Source organism: Bufo bufo, chromosome 3, assembly GCF_905171765.1.
Source record: "Bufo bufo chromosome 3, aBufBuf1.1, whole genome shotgun sequence".
Taxonomy (NCBI): domain Eukaryota; kingdom Metazoa; phylum Chordata; class Amphibia; order Anura; family Bufonidae; genus Bufo; species Bufo bufo.
In genome coordinates this window covers 427,441,848-427,455,567 of record NC_053391.1, presented here as the reverse complement: position 1 = coordinate 427,455,567, position 13,720 = coordinate 427,441,848, and the positions used below count along the sequence as shown (strand labels likewise).

Genomic DNA, 13,720 nt, shown 5'->3' with positions numbered 1-13,720 from the left:
GCGTGCTATAAATATATTTTTTTCCCCTGAAACAGTGCCTTCTCCCAGCTATCCGTCGTCAAGGTCTCCCCTTGTTCCAATATCCATGCAGTCATTAAAGTGAGGTTTAGTGGTCAGGTCGGAAATAAAAAAAGCAGTTATAAGAGGGACTGGCCTCTCAGCTGCAGATTAGAGCTATGAAAGAAAACTTCTAAGGGCCACTCCGATGAAGATATAGGGGAACAGGAAACAGTTGACAAAAAGTGGTAAATTAGAAAACACTCATTAGGAAGAGAGTATGTGTTATGCAAGGACTAAATCGGGAGAAATGAGCCACCACAATACAGTTTATTTGTAGTGTCAATACCATGAGAAGCCCATCGATATAGAGATAAGCCAGGTATATGGTCTTCAATAACTTGGAGTTGGGGGCAAACAGTCTCTTGGCAAGTACCACAAATGTACCGCAATTCCACCAAATGTGCAGAGATGCTTTGATAGATAAAAGCTGTATCTGAAGCAGCCAAAAGCACCTTCAGGGATTCCCCTTTAGAATATGTAGCTTCTAATGAGAGCCACATTTAAGGAGCTGAAGATGACCACCATTCCTTCAGCTGATCTATCAGACAAGCCTGATTATACCTGAAGAGGTCAGGAACTCCCAATCCTCCTTTGAGGAGAGAAGGGAATAGAGCTAACGTATGTATCCTAGGGTGCATCCCACCTAAAAAAAACTCTGACATATCAGATTACAATTGATGAATATTTCCCTAGGGATAAGCAGAAGGAGACATCTAAACATATACCGCCCTTTAGGTAACAGGAGTATTTTAATCATGTGGATTCGAGCAATGTTGGCTGCACTTCAATGTGCAGAAACCCGACTGTGGGGGAGAGTGACCAGCAGCAATCAGCTCACTAGATGCACATTGCTATACACTTTGAACACTAGGTGGCACTATACTATGCAAGTAAATGGCATAACTCTTCAAAGGATTGTTTTTAACAGAAAGTAAATGGCAAACATTGTTCATTCATTTTTATGGCCTCTGTGTATAATGTGTATTATATTAAAGGGGTCTTCTGAGCTTTGGTGAAAATTCTTCTATGTGCTGACCTATGGAGGGAAGATCTGCTCAGTTCTCACCTCTCCGTTGTGACAACAATTCTGCCACCTGCGCTTCACTCATTTGACCGCTGGTACTGGATGCAGCCTCTTCCGCTCAGGTCCTAACCAGATGTGTTCCTGAGTCTTCATGTTCAGCCACATTTACAGTATGCTGCTGAACAGGAAGTCTAGGAACATATCCAGTCTGGGCCTGAGCAGAAGAGTCCGCATTCAGTCTCCATGGTCATGTGAGACGTGAGCACAGCAAAAACGGTGGCACGATGGAGGTGTAAGTAGTGAGCAGAGTATCTTCTCTCCACAGGTCAGCAAACAGGAAGATATTCACTAAAGCCGGGAGAACCTCCTTAATGGCCATCTAACCGACAAAACATTTTCCATCTCCATTCACTTTCAGAGCTGCATTCATAATTCTGCTAATTCTGCTAGATTTCCTGTTAGGCAGCAGAACTTCACGTCTCACTGATGACCCACATCTGTCTGCATACTATTGTAATGCCGCCAGTATGATACTGAATCCAGCTTTGAATGTGAATAGAGAATAAATAATCCAAGGTCAGCATAAACAAGGCAAAGTAACTTATATTACACTATAAATTGCTCTTGCGGAGGAGTTAGGCTTTAAGGTCCCATTACTCCTTCTAGAACATCGAGAAAATACATAACAATTTTGCTGAGTTAATTAATATGTATTAAGCAATGCACGAATACTTGTTAACAGGCTTTCCATATTCAGGACAGCTTTATCTTCTACCGTAATACAATGCTACTTGGCAGATTTAGATAAATGTTTTTGTACCTGAGAACGTCCTGCTTCTATCTTTCCATTAGCCGGAGAGATATGAAAATGGGAAATCTTGTGAAAGCTAAACACCGCAGGGAGGAACTGAGATTCATTTTTTAGTGAGCAATGAATATCGATCCTTTCACCAATCAAGCATTCCTTAAAATTGTACACTGTTCCTGGGCTGAATGTTAATGCGACTGGAAAAGCAGAACCAGTAACGGCCAACTCCACGTGACCTTTCTGTTGTCCTATGCCAGGGATATAAAATAGTAAAAGCAATGAATTACTGCACAAAAAGACAAAGCTTATAACTAGGACACATCTCTTACTGGGTTTGAAGGCTTTTCTACCTCTATTTAGACAGTTAATACAAGGCCCTTACTAATGTATTGTGATTGTCCATATTGCCTCCTTTGCTGGCTGGATCCATCACATTATACATTACTCGTTTCCATAGTTACAATCTGTAATCCATCAGTGGTGGTCGTGCTTGCACACTATAGAAAAAATGCCAGCCTCTCTGGTGGCCGGGACGGTGGGAGCTCACGTAGGCTGGTGCTTTTTTCTATAGTGTACAAGCACGGCCACTGCTGCTGGACTGCAGGGTGGTCGTAACCATGGGAACTTTCCCTGCATAATAAATTCTATTTGCTTAAGTGGAAAAACCCCTTTAAGGGAGAGTTCACATCTCCGTTTCATTTTCCGGTCTTCTGATCCGTCAGCAGAACAGAAGAAAAAAAAAAAAAAAACAGGATCCTGTAAAAAAAATGCACATTAGTTATGCATATCTGACATCCATTTGAGCCACATCAGAGATCCGTTATTTTAGATGAATTTTTTTTTTTCCTGCATGCAGTACTTTTTTTTTCTGTATAAAAAACGGATCTTAGATGAAAATGGCTCAAATGGAAAATGTGCAACAGATTCCGTTGTTTTGTGTTTTTTTGTTCTTTTTTTACAGTATCCTGTTTTTGTTTTTTATTTCGGGTTCTTCTGACAGATCAGAAGAACAGAAAATGAAACGGAGATGTGAAGTCTCCTTAACCTATACATCACAGAGCTCAGTTCTCTCCCTATTTCATAACCTACTCTCAGTCAGGACTTTAGGGCTACTTTCACACTCGCGTTTGGTGCGGATCCGTCATGGATCTGCACAGACGGATCCATTCAGATAATACAACCGTTTGTATTATCTTTAACATAGCCAAGACGGATCCGTTTTGAACACCATTGAAAGTCAGTAGAGGACGGATCCGTATTCTATTGTGTCAGAGAAAACGGATCCATCCCCATTGACTTACATTGTGTGTCAGAAAGGATCCGTTTGGCTCAAGCAGCGTTTTGGTGTCCGCCTCCAGAGCAGAATGGAGACTGAACGGAGGCAAACTGATGCATTCTGAGCGGATCCTTTTCCATTCAGAATCCATTAGGGCAAAACTGATCCGTTTTGGACCGCTTGTGAGAGCCCTGAACGGATCTCAGAAACGGAAAGCCAAAATGCCAGTGTGAAAGTAGACTAAGTTTGTAAGATATAGACATACCTTTACGATGCCCTCTACTGTCTGCATCTGATTGCAGGAATCCATCCTTACTTCCAATGGGCTCAAACCTCATAAACAGAGCATAATCCTGCTGAGATGGAACATCATTTCTTCTGATGGCTTCATCAAATTGCCTGATAAAAATGAACATAAAATCATTTAGAATAAACTAATTACAGTACATGTACAAGGATAATCATTTTTTTTTTAAAGATTTGCATACAAGTCACTGTCTACCCGAATAAACTATCATGATCCATTTGACATCATATGCATAAAAGCAAGCGAGAGTTTTGAATGTTCTTTTCTGAATTTTTGGAAAATAATTGTCTAATGTGTGTTAGTCATTTTGCAGCACATGCATAAAACATTTCTTGGCATTTTTTCAGAAAAGGATTGTTGAAAAAGTAACACAGCGAGAAATGTCATTGTGAGACAAGAACACTGTTCACTCATGGAACATTTCAGGGAAGGTGTCAAGCTCTTCACTCCAGAATTCTGGCTTTACAAAAAAAGTTGAAAAATTAGGCTTTTGCAACATTTTAGACTTATTTGAGACTTTTTTTTTTTTTTGCATTTTTACACTACACACTCCAGTTTTGAAAAGTGTGATGGGAATGCTGGCGTGGTTAGCTATGTCAATTACGTTCTATCTCGATTTAAACTCTAAAGATTAAACTCTGAACTCATCCCGCTAAGGGGTGATGTACAAAAACGGAAGTAACAGGAGTAACACTTCTAAGCAAAAGTGCTAGGTTTAAAAATATGCCAAATCTAACACACAGCATTCAACATTTGATAAATTTGGCACAAAACTGACCGGAAGGAGCCGGAACGCTTTTGAAATTCACCCCTTGTTTTAAGAAAGGCTTTTTACTGTTGCACAAGAACAGCGCCCGTTTTTGTGCAGTTCTGTTGTCATTACATTCTAGGATCCATATTGGAGACCACAGGAAGGAGAAGCGGTTCTACCAGTGGAATCAGCTGTGAAAGCACTGGAACGTATACTCACTTGGGACTAAAACAGACTGTAAAGGTGGTTTTCTGGAACGGTAAAAGAACTCCTTCATTGGGGCAGCAGGTAAGAATACTAGAGACTTCTCTATCACTCATCCTGGTTCTGTAGTCCATGTCTTGCAGAGCAGCATCTGTGCTTTCTAGAATATTGGTGCCCTGTAAAGCAATAGAATAGTAAAACTGGTACTACATAGCCTAGATGTTACTGTTTGTAGGGTAACCTGCAGTTATTAAAGGGGTTGTTTGGTGTCAAGAGGTAACTGGACAACACATGGCACGTGTCTGCCATAAATAATAGATCAGATCCCACGCTGCCACTCTTGTTCTCTCTGCTTACCCAACTGTAGTGGTGATGTCACCTTGACAACACATGACCGGTGCAGCCAATCACTGGCCTCAGAGGTGCACCCATAGGCCAGTGAATGGCTGCCATGGTCATGTGTTGTCGATGTGATGTCACCGCTGTAGCCAGGTAAACAAAGCGCAGCTGGGAGAACTGGAGCGGGGGCACAAGAAATGCTTGGTAAGGGCTTGATCACACAAACGTTTTTTGCGTTCTGTATACGGTCCGTATACGGAACCATTCATTTCAATGGTTCCGCATAAAAAACTTAAAGGGGTTCTGCACTTTGTTTAAACTGATGATCTATCCTCTGGATAGATCATCAGCATCTGATCGGCGGGGGCCCGACACCCGGGACCCCCACCGATCAGCTGTTTGAGAAGGCAGCGGCGCTCCAGGAGTGCCGCGGCCTTCTCACTGTCTACTGTATGCCCAGTGACGTCACGACTAGTATCAACTTGCCTGGGCGCGGCTAGGCTCCGTTCACTTGAATGGAGCTTGGCCCCGCCCAGGCCAGTGATACTAATCGTGACGTCACTGAGCCAGCGGTAAACAGTGAAAAGGCCGGTGTCGGGCTTCTGTCGATCAGATGCTGATGATCTATCCAAAGGATAGATCATCAGTTTAAACAAAGTGCAGAACCCCTTTAATGTACTCTGTATGCATTCCGTTTCAGTATTTCCGTTTTTCCGTTCCGTTGAAAGATAGAACATGTCCTATTATTGCCCGCAAATCACGTTCCGTGACTCCATTTAAGTCAATGGGTCCGCAAAAAAAACAGAACACATACAGAATGTACTCCGTATGTCTTTCGTATCTGTTCCGTTTTTGCGGAACTATCTATTAAAAAAATGTTATGCCCAGCCCAATTTTTTCTATGTAATTACTGTATATTGTATATGCCATACGGAAAAACGGAATGGAACCGGAAAGACTACTGAAACAAAAAACGGAAAAACAGATTTGTTAAAAACACTGAAAAAGCCATACGGTCGTGTGAACGAGCCCTAAGTGATGATCTATTCTTCATTGCAGGCAGATCCCAAGTGTTGTCCAGGTGCCTCCTGAAACCAGACAACTACTTTAAATCTAAAGCAAACAAGAAATGATAATTGATAATGGAGAGACTATTATAAGGCCATTGTGGTAACAAGGCACAGATTAGTAGATTAGAGAAGGGTAAATTAACCACAGGTCTAAGGACCAGGACCATCAGCCTTAATTCTGTAGTGGGCAGTCCTTAAGCAGTTAATCTTGTATTTGCCAATGATTTATGGCTAGATCACTGGAAGTTTCATGTATAATTGGGAGATTATCTTGATTTCCTCCTACTGTGTATAATAATGGAGTTGTCTGGTCCAGCTAACTTAATCCTGCTAGTGGCATGCCACGGGGGCCACAGGACCAAAGCACTTTCAGTGCAGCAGGAACCCGAAGTGACTGGGAATGGGGCCGCGGTGCAGGAATGGCAGAATTGTGGGCAGTTCTTTTTTAATTGGGCACAAGTTCCCCGGACTGGCTCCTTACGTCACATTTCATGCTTACAAAACTGCATCTTCCCAAAATGTGTGTTACTGTGTCTCCTTTGTCACTATGCAGGACCAACAGTGTTCGCTTTTCGCAAAGCATGCATTCCAATATAGTAAAAAAAAACTTACCAGTTCAGCACCCACGGCATTATCATCCAAGACCGACACCCAACTTATTGTCTCAGGGCTATCATTATAAATCACTGCTTTGTGAATTTTTGAGGTTCCAAAGTAGACAGATCCAAAGTGAAGGCATTTTAGAGGTTTTCCAGAGAGGTCTAGCAGTTCTAAATTCTGGTTGACTATATTTCCTTTTATCTTCAAGAGCTGCTCCTCATGACCTTGTAATTTCACTCTAAGGTAATCAGGCCAGATGTCAGGTTTCATACATAAAATCTTTATGCACATGCATATATAACACCTTGCAAAGTATACATTGGTGGCTTTATTTATCTGATGCCGCCTTTACATGGTGCTGCAGAAAAAGACTTGCTCCTTGCCTGGATGTGGTCCCGTGTTTACCCATATGACCGCTTTCTTGGTTGTCCTCTGCTGCGCTGTCTTTAGCATAGGCACTGAACAGTAGCTGAATACATCCAGCGCCTGCACAGAAGATGCAGGCTGAGACAGCTGTCATCTTGGTAAATCATGACCACCATATTGACATGAGTCCCGCAGCTCTGCACTGTTTATATGGCCTATAAATGGCCAGCCAAGGGCCTTCTAATGAGTACCCGGGCGTAAACTATGAGTCTAATATATGATAAGTATTTATGTGCCACAACAAACAATTTAGGGTTTTTAGTCACTAAGGAGTTAAATTTGTTTTTCCCTAGCTCGCAGCACTTCATGAATGAAGATTACTAAGATCCAACCACTAGAACCTCCCTGTCCCTTAATTACATTTGAGATGGGGAATAGCCAAAGCTGAATTCTGCCAAGATCCTTAGGCCTATTTCACACGAGCGTGACTGATTAGGTCCGGATGCGGTCAGGGAAACTCGCACCATTTTGCAAGCAAGTTCAGTCAGTTTTGTCTGCGATTGCGTTCAGTTGTTTCGTTTTTTCCGGGCAGTGCGATGCGTTTTTCACGTGTGTGATAAAAAAACTGATGGTTTTTCAAACAACATCTCCTAGCGACCATCACTGAAAAACGCATTGCATCCGCACTTGCTTGTGGATGCAATGCGTTTTTCACTGAAGCCCCATTCACTTTTTTTGAAGCCAGAGCTGCGTGAAAAACGCAGAATATAGAACACGCTGCATTTTTCACACAACGCAGAACTGATGCGTGAAAAGAACGCTGATGTACACAGACCCATTGAAATGAATGGGTCAGGATTCAATCACTTACATGTGGATTTTCCATGGATTTTACAAAAAGTGAAATCTATGGCATAAATTGATATCCTATGGATTGACTGCAAATTACAGTGCCTTGAAAAAGTATTTATAACCCCTTTTCCACATTTTTTCATGTTACGCCCACAAACTTGAATGTATTTTATTGGGATTTTATGTGATAGTGTTGAGGATGTCATGATATTAATGTGAAGCCATTACAATATGGAGCTGGCACCTAGATGCTTACATAGTTTACATACCAAAGTTTGTAAAATAATGCACAATGTGAAGATGCCAAGTGTTATCTCTTTTCTTGTTTTTGTATTTTAGCTAATGAAACAATTGCATGAGCCTCACAAGAGGAACACCCTCCCTGGTGATATATAAACTGCTTAACTTCCTGTAATAAATGAGTTCTGCTTTGATACTTGCTTAGTGTCCGTGTGGTCTTTCCGTGCACGATAAACTAACAGCTTGTAATTTGGAACAGACAGTCAATGAGATAGCACAGAGCAGCAAGTATGTGTGAAATGAAAACAAAATGATACATGGTTTTCTAAATTTTTACTAAATACAAATCTGTAAATTGTGGCGTGAATGTCAGTCAATACTTTGTAGGACCACTTAGCATGGATTTGAATTCAGATACTCTGAATAAGTAAAATCCAGTGTGATCAGTTGCATTCAGAAGTCACCTGATTAGTAAATAGAGTTCACCTGTTTGTAATTTATTCTCAGTATAACTACAGATGTTCTGTGAAGGCCTCAGAGGTTTGCTGGTGAACATTAGTGATCAAACAGCATTATGAACATCAAGGAACACACCAGACAGGTCAGGGATAAAGATGTGAAGAAGTGTAAAGCAGGGTAAGGTTTAAAAAAAATATCCAAAACTATGAACATCTCACAGAGCACTGTTCAATCCATCATCCGAAAATGGAGGGAGTATGGCACATCTGCAAACCAACCAAGACATGACCACCCACCTAAACTGACAGCCTAGGCAAGGAAAGAACTAATTAGAGAAGGAGCCAAGAGGCCCATGGTCACTCTGGAGAAGCTGCAGAGATCCACAGCTCAGGTGGGAGAATCTGTCCATAGGACAACTATTAGTCGTGTACTCCACAAACCTGGCCTTTATGGAACAGTGGCAAGAAGAAAGCCATTTTTTTAAAGCAAGCCATAAGAGGTCCCGTTTGCAGTTTACCACAATCCATGTAGGGGACACATGTTTAAGAAGGTGCTCTGGTCAGATGTGACCAAACTTTTTGGTCTAAATGTAAAACGCTGTGTGTGGCAGAAAACTAACACTACACACCATCCGGACGTGAAACATGGTGGTGGCAGCATCATGCTGTGGGGATAATTTTCTTCAGCAGGGACAGGGATGGTGGTGATGATGGGAAGATGAACCAAGAACAAAAGAGTCCAGTCACATGTGTCGCGGCACTGCAGGGTCAGCTTGAAGTAGGTTGTCTTCAAAATGTCTAAAGTTAACAAAGAAAGTTTGATCCACGTTGCCTCCAATTTACAATTAGCAATTAGCTGACCCAAGGCCCTTGACGAAATGAAAAGCGAAACCTAGGTCAGGTGTGTGGATGCCGAAGTGCAGACTTTTATGATATGCAATTTTAATGTTATGTTCGTGAGTATATTGAAACACTTTTTTACCACTCTCAGTTTCAATACTGCACTATCCGATTTCCCTATCTGTATTTCTGGGAAGGTTTGAGGGGGAGACTAGAGGTTATAAAGCAATAAGCAAGAAGTTGATTCAGTGATTATCTGTGAAGCTACAAAAGAAAATACTGAAGATACACCTGAAGGATCTCTCTCTCTTTCCATATTTCTTTTGGTAAATTGGGAGCAGCGCGGATCAATCTTTGTTAATGGGAAGATGGAAGGAGCTAAATACAGGGCAATCCTGGAGGAAAACCTGGTAGCGGCTGGAGAAGATTTGAGACTGGGGCGATGGTTCACCTTCCAGCGGGACAACAACCCTAAACAAACAGCCAGAGCTACAATGGAATGGTTTAGACCAGGGAAGCCCAACCTGCCGCCCTGCAGCTGTTGCAAAACTACAACTCCCAGCTTACAGCTATCAGCCTACAGCAGGGCATGGTGGGAGTTGTAGTTTTACAACAGCTGGAGGGCCACGGGCTGAGCATCCCTGGTTTAGATCAAAGCATACTATTCATGTATTAGAATGGCCCAGTCAATGTCCAGACCTAAATCCCTTTAAGAATCTGTAGCAAGACTTGAAAATTGCTGTTCACTGACGCTCTCCATCCAATCTGTCTGAGCTTGAGCTTATATATAAAGAAGAATTGGCAAATATTTCAGCCTTTAGATGTGCAAAGCTGGCAGAGACATCCCCCCAAAGACCTGCAGCTGTAATTGCAGCGAAAAGTGGTCCTACAAAGTATTGAGGGTTTTTATTTATTACAGGTATGATTTTCTTTTCACTTCACACATATTTGCTACTTTGGGTTGGTCAGGTCTATCATATAACATCCCAATAAAATACATTTAAGTTTGTGGGTGTAACGTTACAAAAAGAGGAAAAGGTCAAGGGGTATGAATATTTTTTCAAGGAGCTGTAATTTTTACATGGGGTCAACACAGATTTTTTTATGCAATATGTGGATGTATTTTTTTTTATTTACATTTAATTTTAAACATTCAAATAAAAATACAAAAATAAAAATGAAAGTAAGACACATGGCTTAAATCAAATGTTCCATCATTAACTATTTTAAGAGGATTGTCTCTGGACATATGGCTTGTCACATTTGCACTAAAATCTCAGGAACAAATTCAAATTGACAACTAGTGTGGCAAAACTTTCTGTTATCACTTTTGTGAAAACAGCTGAACCAAAAGTCAAAAATGTCAAGTTAATACAAAATAATTTCATAATTTAGCTGTATGTCAAAGCTTTGATTTACCAATATGTGGACGTTATTAAAGGAGTTGTGCCAAGTTTTCAAGTTATCCCATGTCTACAGGAAAACAAAGTGATCGCTGGGGGTCTGACCTGTTCCCCCATCCTGTTTTGGTGGCAGACCACATATGCACTTTATTCACTAATTCCAGCAGTCCCAGAGAATACATGGAGTGGCAGGGTGTACGTGCAGCCTGCCGTTTTCATCAGGGCAGGAGAAATGGACCTCGGTTCTTGGGATCAGTTCGTTTTCTCCTATTCTGTGAAAAACTTGGCACAACCACTTTAAGTCTCTGCTGGAAATCCTCTTCAACTCAGGACGATGTGTACAGAGTCTCTGTGTCAGCACAAGAAGTTTCTATGGTTCCATATATTGTGGGCCCATAGATTTCTATAGATGCTATATTACAGCTCCAAACAATTAAAAACTTGTATAGAGCCATTATACAAGGCCTTAAAGGGGTTTTCCAGGATCACTATGGTGTTTAACAGATATGCTCATGTAATTGCTAACCTGAACTAGTTTATAGCTCCTCCCACACAGCTAGTTACATAGACACTCCCCTATCACTGCCCCTAATAACACCCAGCTAGTTTATAGCTCCTCCCACCAGCTAGTTACATAGACACTCCCCTATCACAGCCCCTAACACCAAGCTAATTTATAGCTCCTCCCACAAGCTACTTACATAGACACTTCCCTATCAGTGACCCTAACGCGCAGCTAGTTTATAGCTCCTCCCGCCCAGCTAGTTACATAGAGACTCCCCTATCACTGCCCCTAACACCCAGCTAGTTTATAGCTCCTCCCACCAGCTAGTTACATAGACACTACCCTATCACTGGCCCTAACACCCAGCTAGTTTATACCTCCTCCCACCCAGCTAGTTACATAGACACTCCCCTATCACAGCCCCTAACACCCAGGTAGTTTATAGCTCCTCCCACCTACCTAGTTACATAAACACTCCCCTATCACTGTACCTTTTGCTGCTATGACACGCCCATGGACATAACATCACAGGAAATAGAAAAGGGATGCACGGACATGGTCATGTGACCACAGCCCAGATTGGAAAATAGGAGCAATAAAGGTAAGAATACATTACAATATTACAGCTACCTTCATATATGATTATCTGAAGGATGTTGATGCAAACGAGAAAACCCCTTTAACCTTTATCTTTATACTATTGCGAATGGCTAAATAATTCACTTACTTAGCAGTTTCTTCAAAGACAGAAGGGATGTCTGTACAGAGGTCCACTTTAATTATTTGCATTTTTTTCGGCTCAACTATACCACTGGTGGGAGATATAGTGATCGGAAAGTGCCCACTGTATTTTATTTTAAAAGTACCTGATGAAACATACATATGGTGGTTAGAGTTACAGTTTCATTCACAATGGAGATCAGTCATTAAAAGGGTAACTGTCATATTTTTTTATTCGCTAGTTTATTAGAGCTAGGCACGTATACCTGAGTAAGTTTGTCAATGATTGTCAAAAGATCTGTAATTACCTTATAACAGCTTTCATTAATGTCCTCTGTCCTTTTCCACTGCTCCCTTAAAAGACCGTTACTAGGGCTTGTTTGTCTCCGGCTAAGAAGACAGGAAGACGGAGGGGCGGTCCTTCACACTGCATGCCTGCATTAGGCTTCAGAGTGAGGAGGTGTGTCTCTCAGTAATCCAATCTGATTGGCTGGCAGGGAGCTGATAGCTACAGCAAGTGTGTATGGGAAGTGAGGGAAAGCAGTTTTGGCCTCAGAGAACTGGCAGAGGAGCCATCTTGAGAAGATCCTCATAATGTAGGATTCAAAACAGTCGTAACCAAGTGGAAAACTCAAGGAAAACAGTGGTATGTGAAGAAACTAAAGACTGCTTTATGCATAATGCTGCTGCAGCAGTAATAACATATGCTAAAATTGATTTTTTTTTAATGAAAACATGACAGTTACACTTCAACTAATTATCTAATTAACAGGTAGTTAATACGCATAAACGCGTGGTAGTAATATATTTCCATAAATTAGTGCAGAGTACAGAAGAAGTGGAATGATAATGTATGAAAATCATCTAAATCAATTCCTGTTTCTTGCACTCACAAGGCTGAAAAGATTGTCCCTAGCTGCAGAGAAGCACGCACCAATTCAGAGCTGTCATTACTGCATTCATTATAATGCCCTTGTGGTTTTTTCTTGCACAGCATGGATCATCACTGTCAATCTAGGCACATGGGTACAGCCAATAATCCCAGCACATAACATTAAATAAAACTTACTATTAAGACTTTAGATATAATCCCCCCAAGAGGAAGCGAGGCGAAATGCGGGTCGGGGTTGGTGTCCCTCCCTCACTCCTGGTTTTTACTGGTTTTTGTTAGGCTATCCAAGAGTCACTACTTACGTCTTATGCTCCTGATTATTTGTGTACATGGGAGTATTTCCTAGTGAGACTCTGAGTATAAGTTAATAACCTCAGCACTTGTATTATAACAGTGTGACAATCATTGTTGCAATTACTTAATATACCATGTGCAAGTTGCACCTTTTTTTACACTGGTCATGTATAACGTTGATGCATAGATTTTGCACATATTATTCAGATGTTGTAAAACTGATAGCGGGAGTTTAGGGGGGGGATTCTTTCTTGTCGCAGTATTGTCCTGCATTGCTGCCATTCTATGTATTTTGTTTAATATCATGTATTTATATTTTTTAAACAATAAAGAATGAATCTATATTATATGTGTGTGTTTAGATTTTTGGTGAGCTAGAGATATAATTGCTAAAATTGCTGTAAGGCGGCATGGCAACTGTATAAAGTGAGGAATCACAGCACAGAACAGTGGAGAGGAACAAGACTGCGACGAAGGACATATCCTATTACAGCATGCAAAAGGACCACTCAGTCTATACCGTAAACTCCACCTAAAGAATGCAAAAGCATTGTAAAGGCTGTATTACACAGCCCGATTCTTTTATTATTGAACGAGAGTTTGCTCTTTCATCGGGTAATTAGCGGCAGTATTACAGTTGCAAGAAAAAGTATGTGAACCCTTTGGAATGATATGGATTTCTGCACAAATTGGTCCTAAAATGTGATCTGA

The 13,720-nt window shown here is 41.2% G+C and overlaps 1 protein-coding gene across 1 annotated transcript in view; it reads right to left on the bottom strand.

Annotated features, from left to right (window-relative positions):
• The window catches only part of CFAP47 (cilia and flagella associated protein 47), a 572,366-nt gene that overhangs the window by 544,860 nt on the left and 13,786 nt on the right, over positions 1-13,720 (bottom strand). Inside the window, exons 5-9 of the mRNA XM_040424993.1 lie at positions 11,831-11,969; positions 6,452-6,677; positions 4,446-4,606; positions 3,434-3,567; positions 1,905-2,140 (exon numbers count right to left, since the gene is read on the bottom strand). Of these exons, the coding sequence (XP_040280927.1) occupies positions 1,905-2,140; positions 3,434-3,567; positions 4,446-4,606; positions 6,452-6,677; positions 11,831-11,969 (896 nt within the window). The remainder of the gene's footprint in view (positions 1-1,904; positions 2,141-3,433; positions 3,568-4,445; positions 4,607-6,451; positions 6,678-11,830; positions 11,970-13,720) is intronic.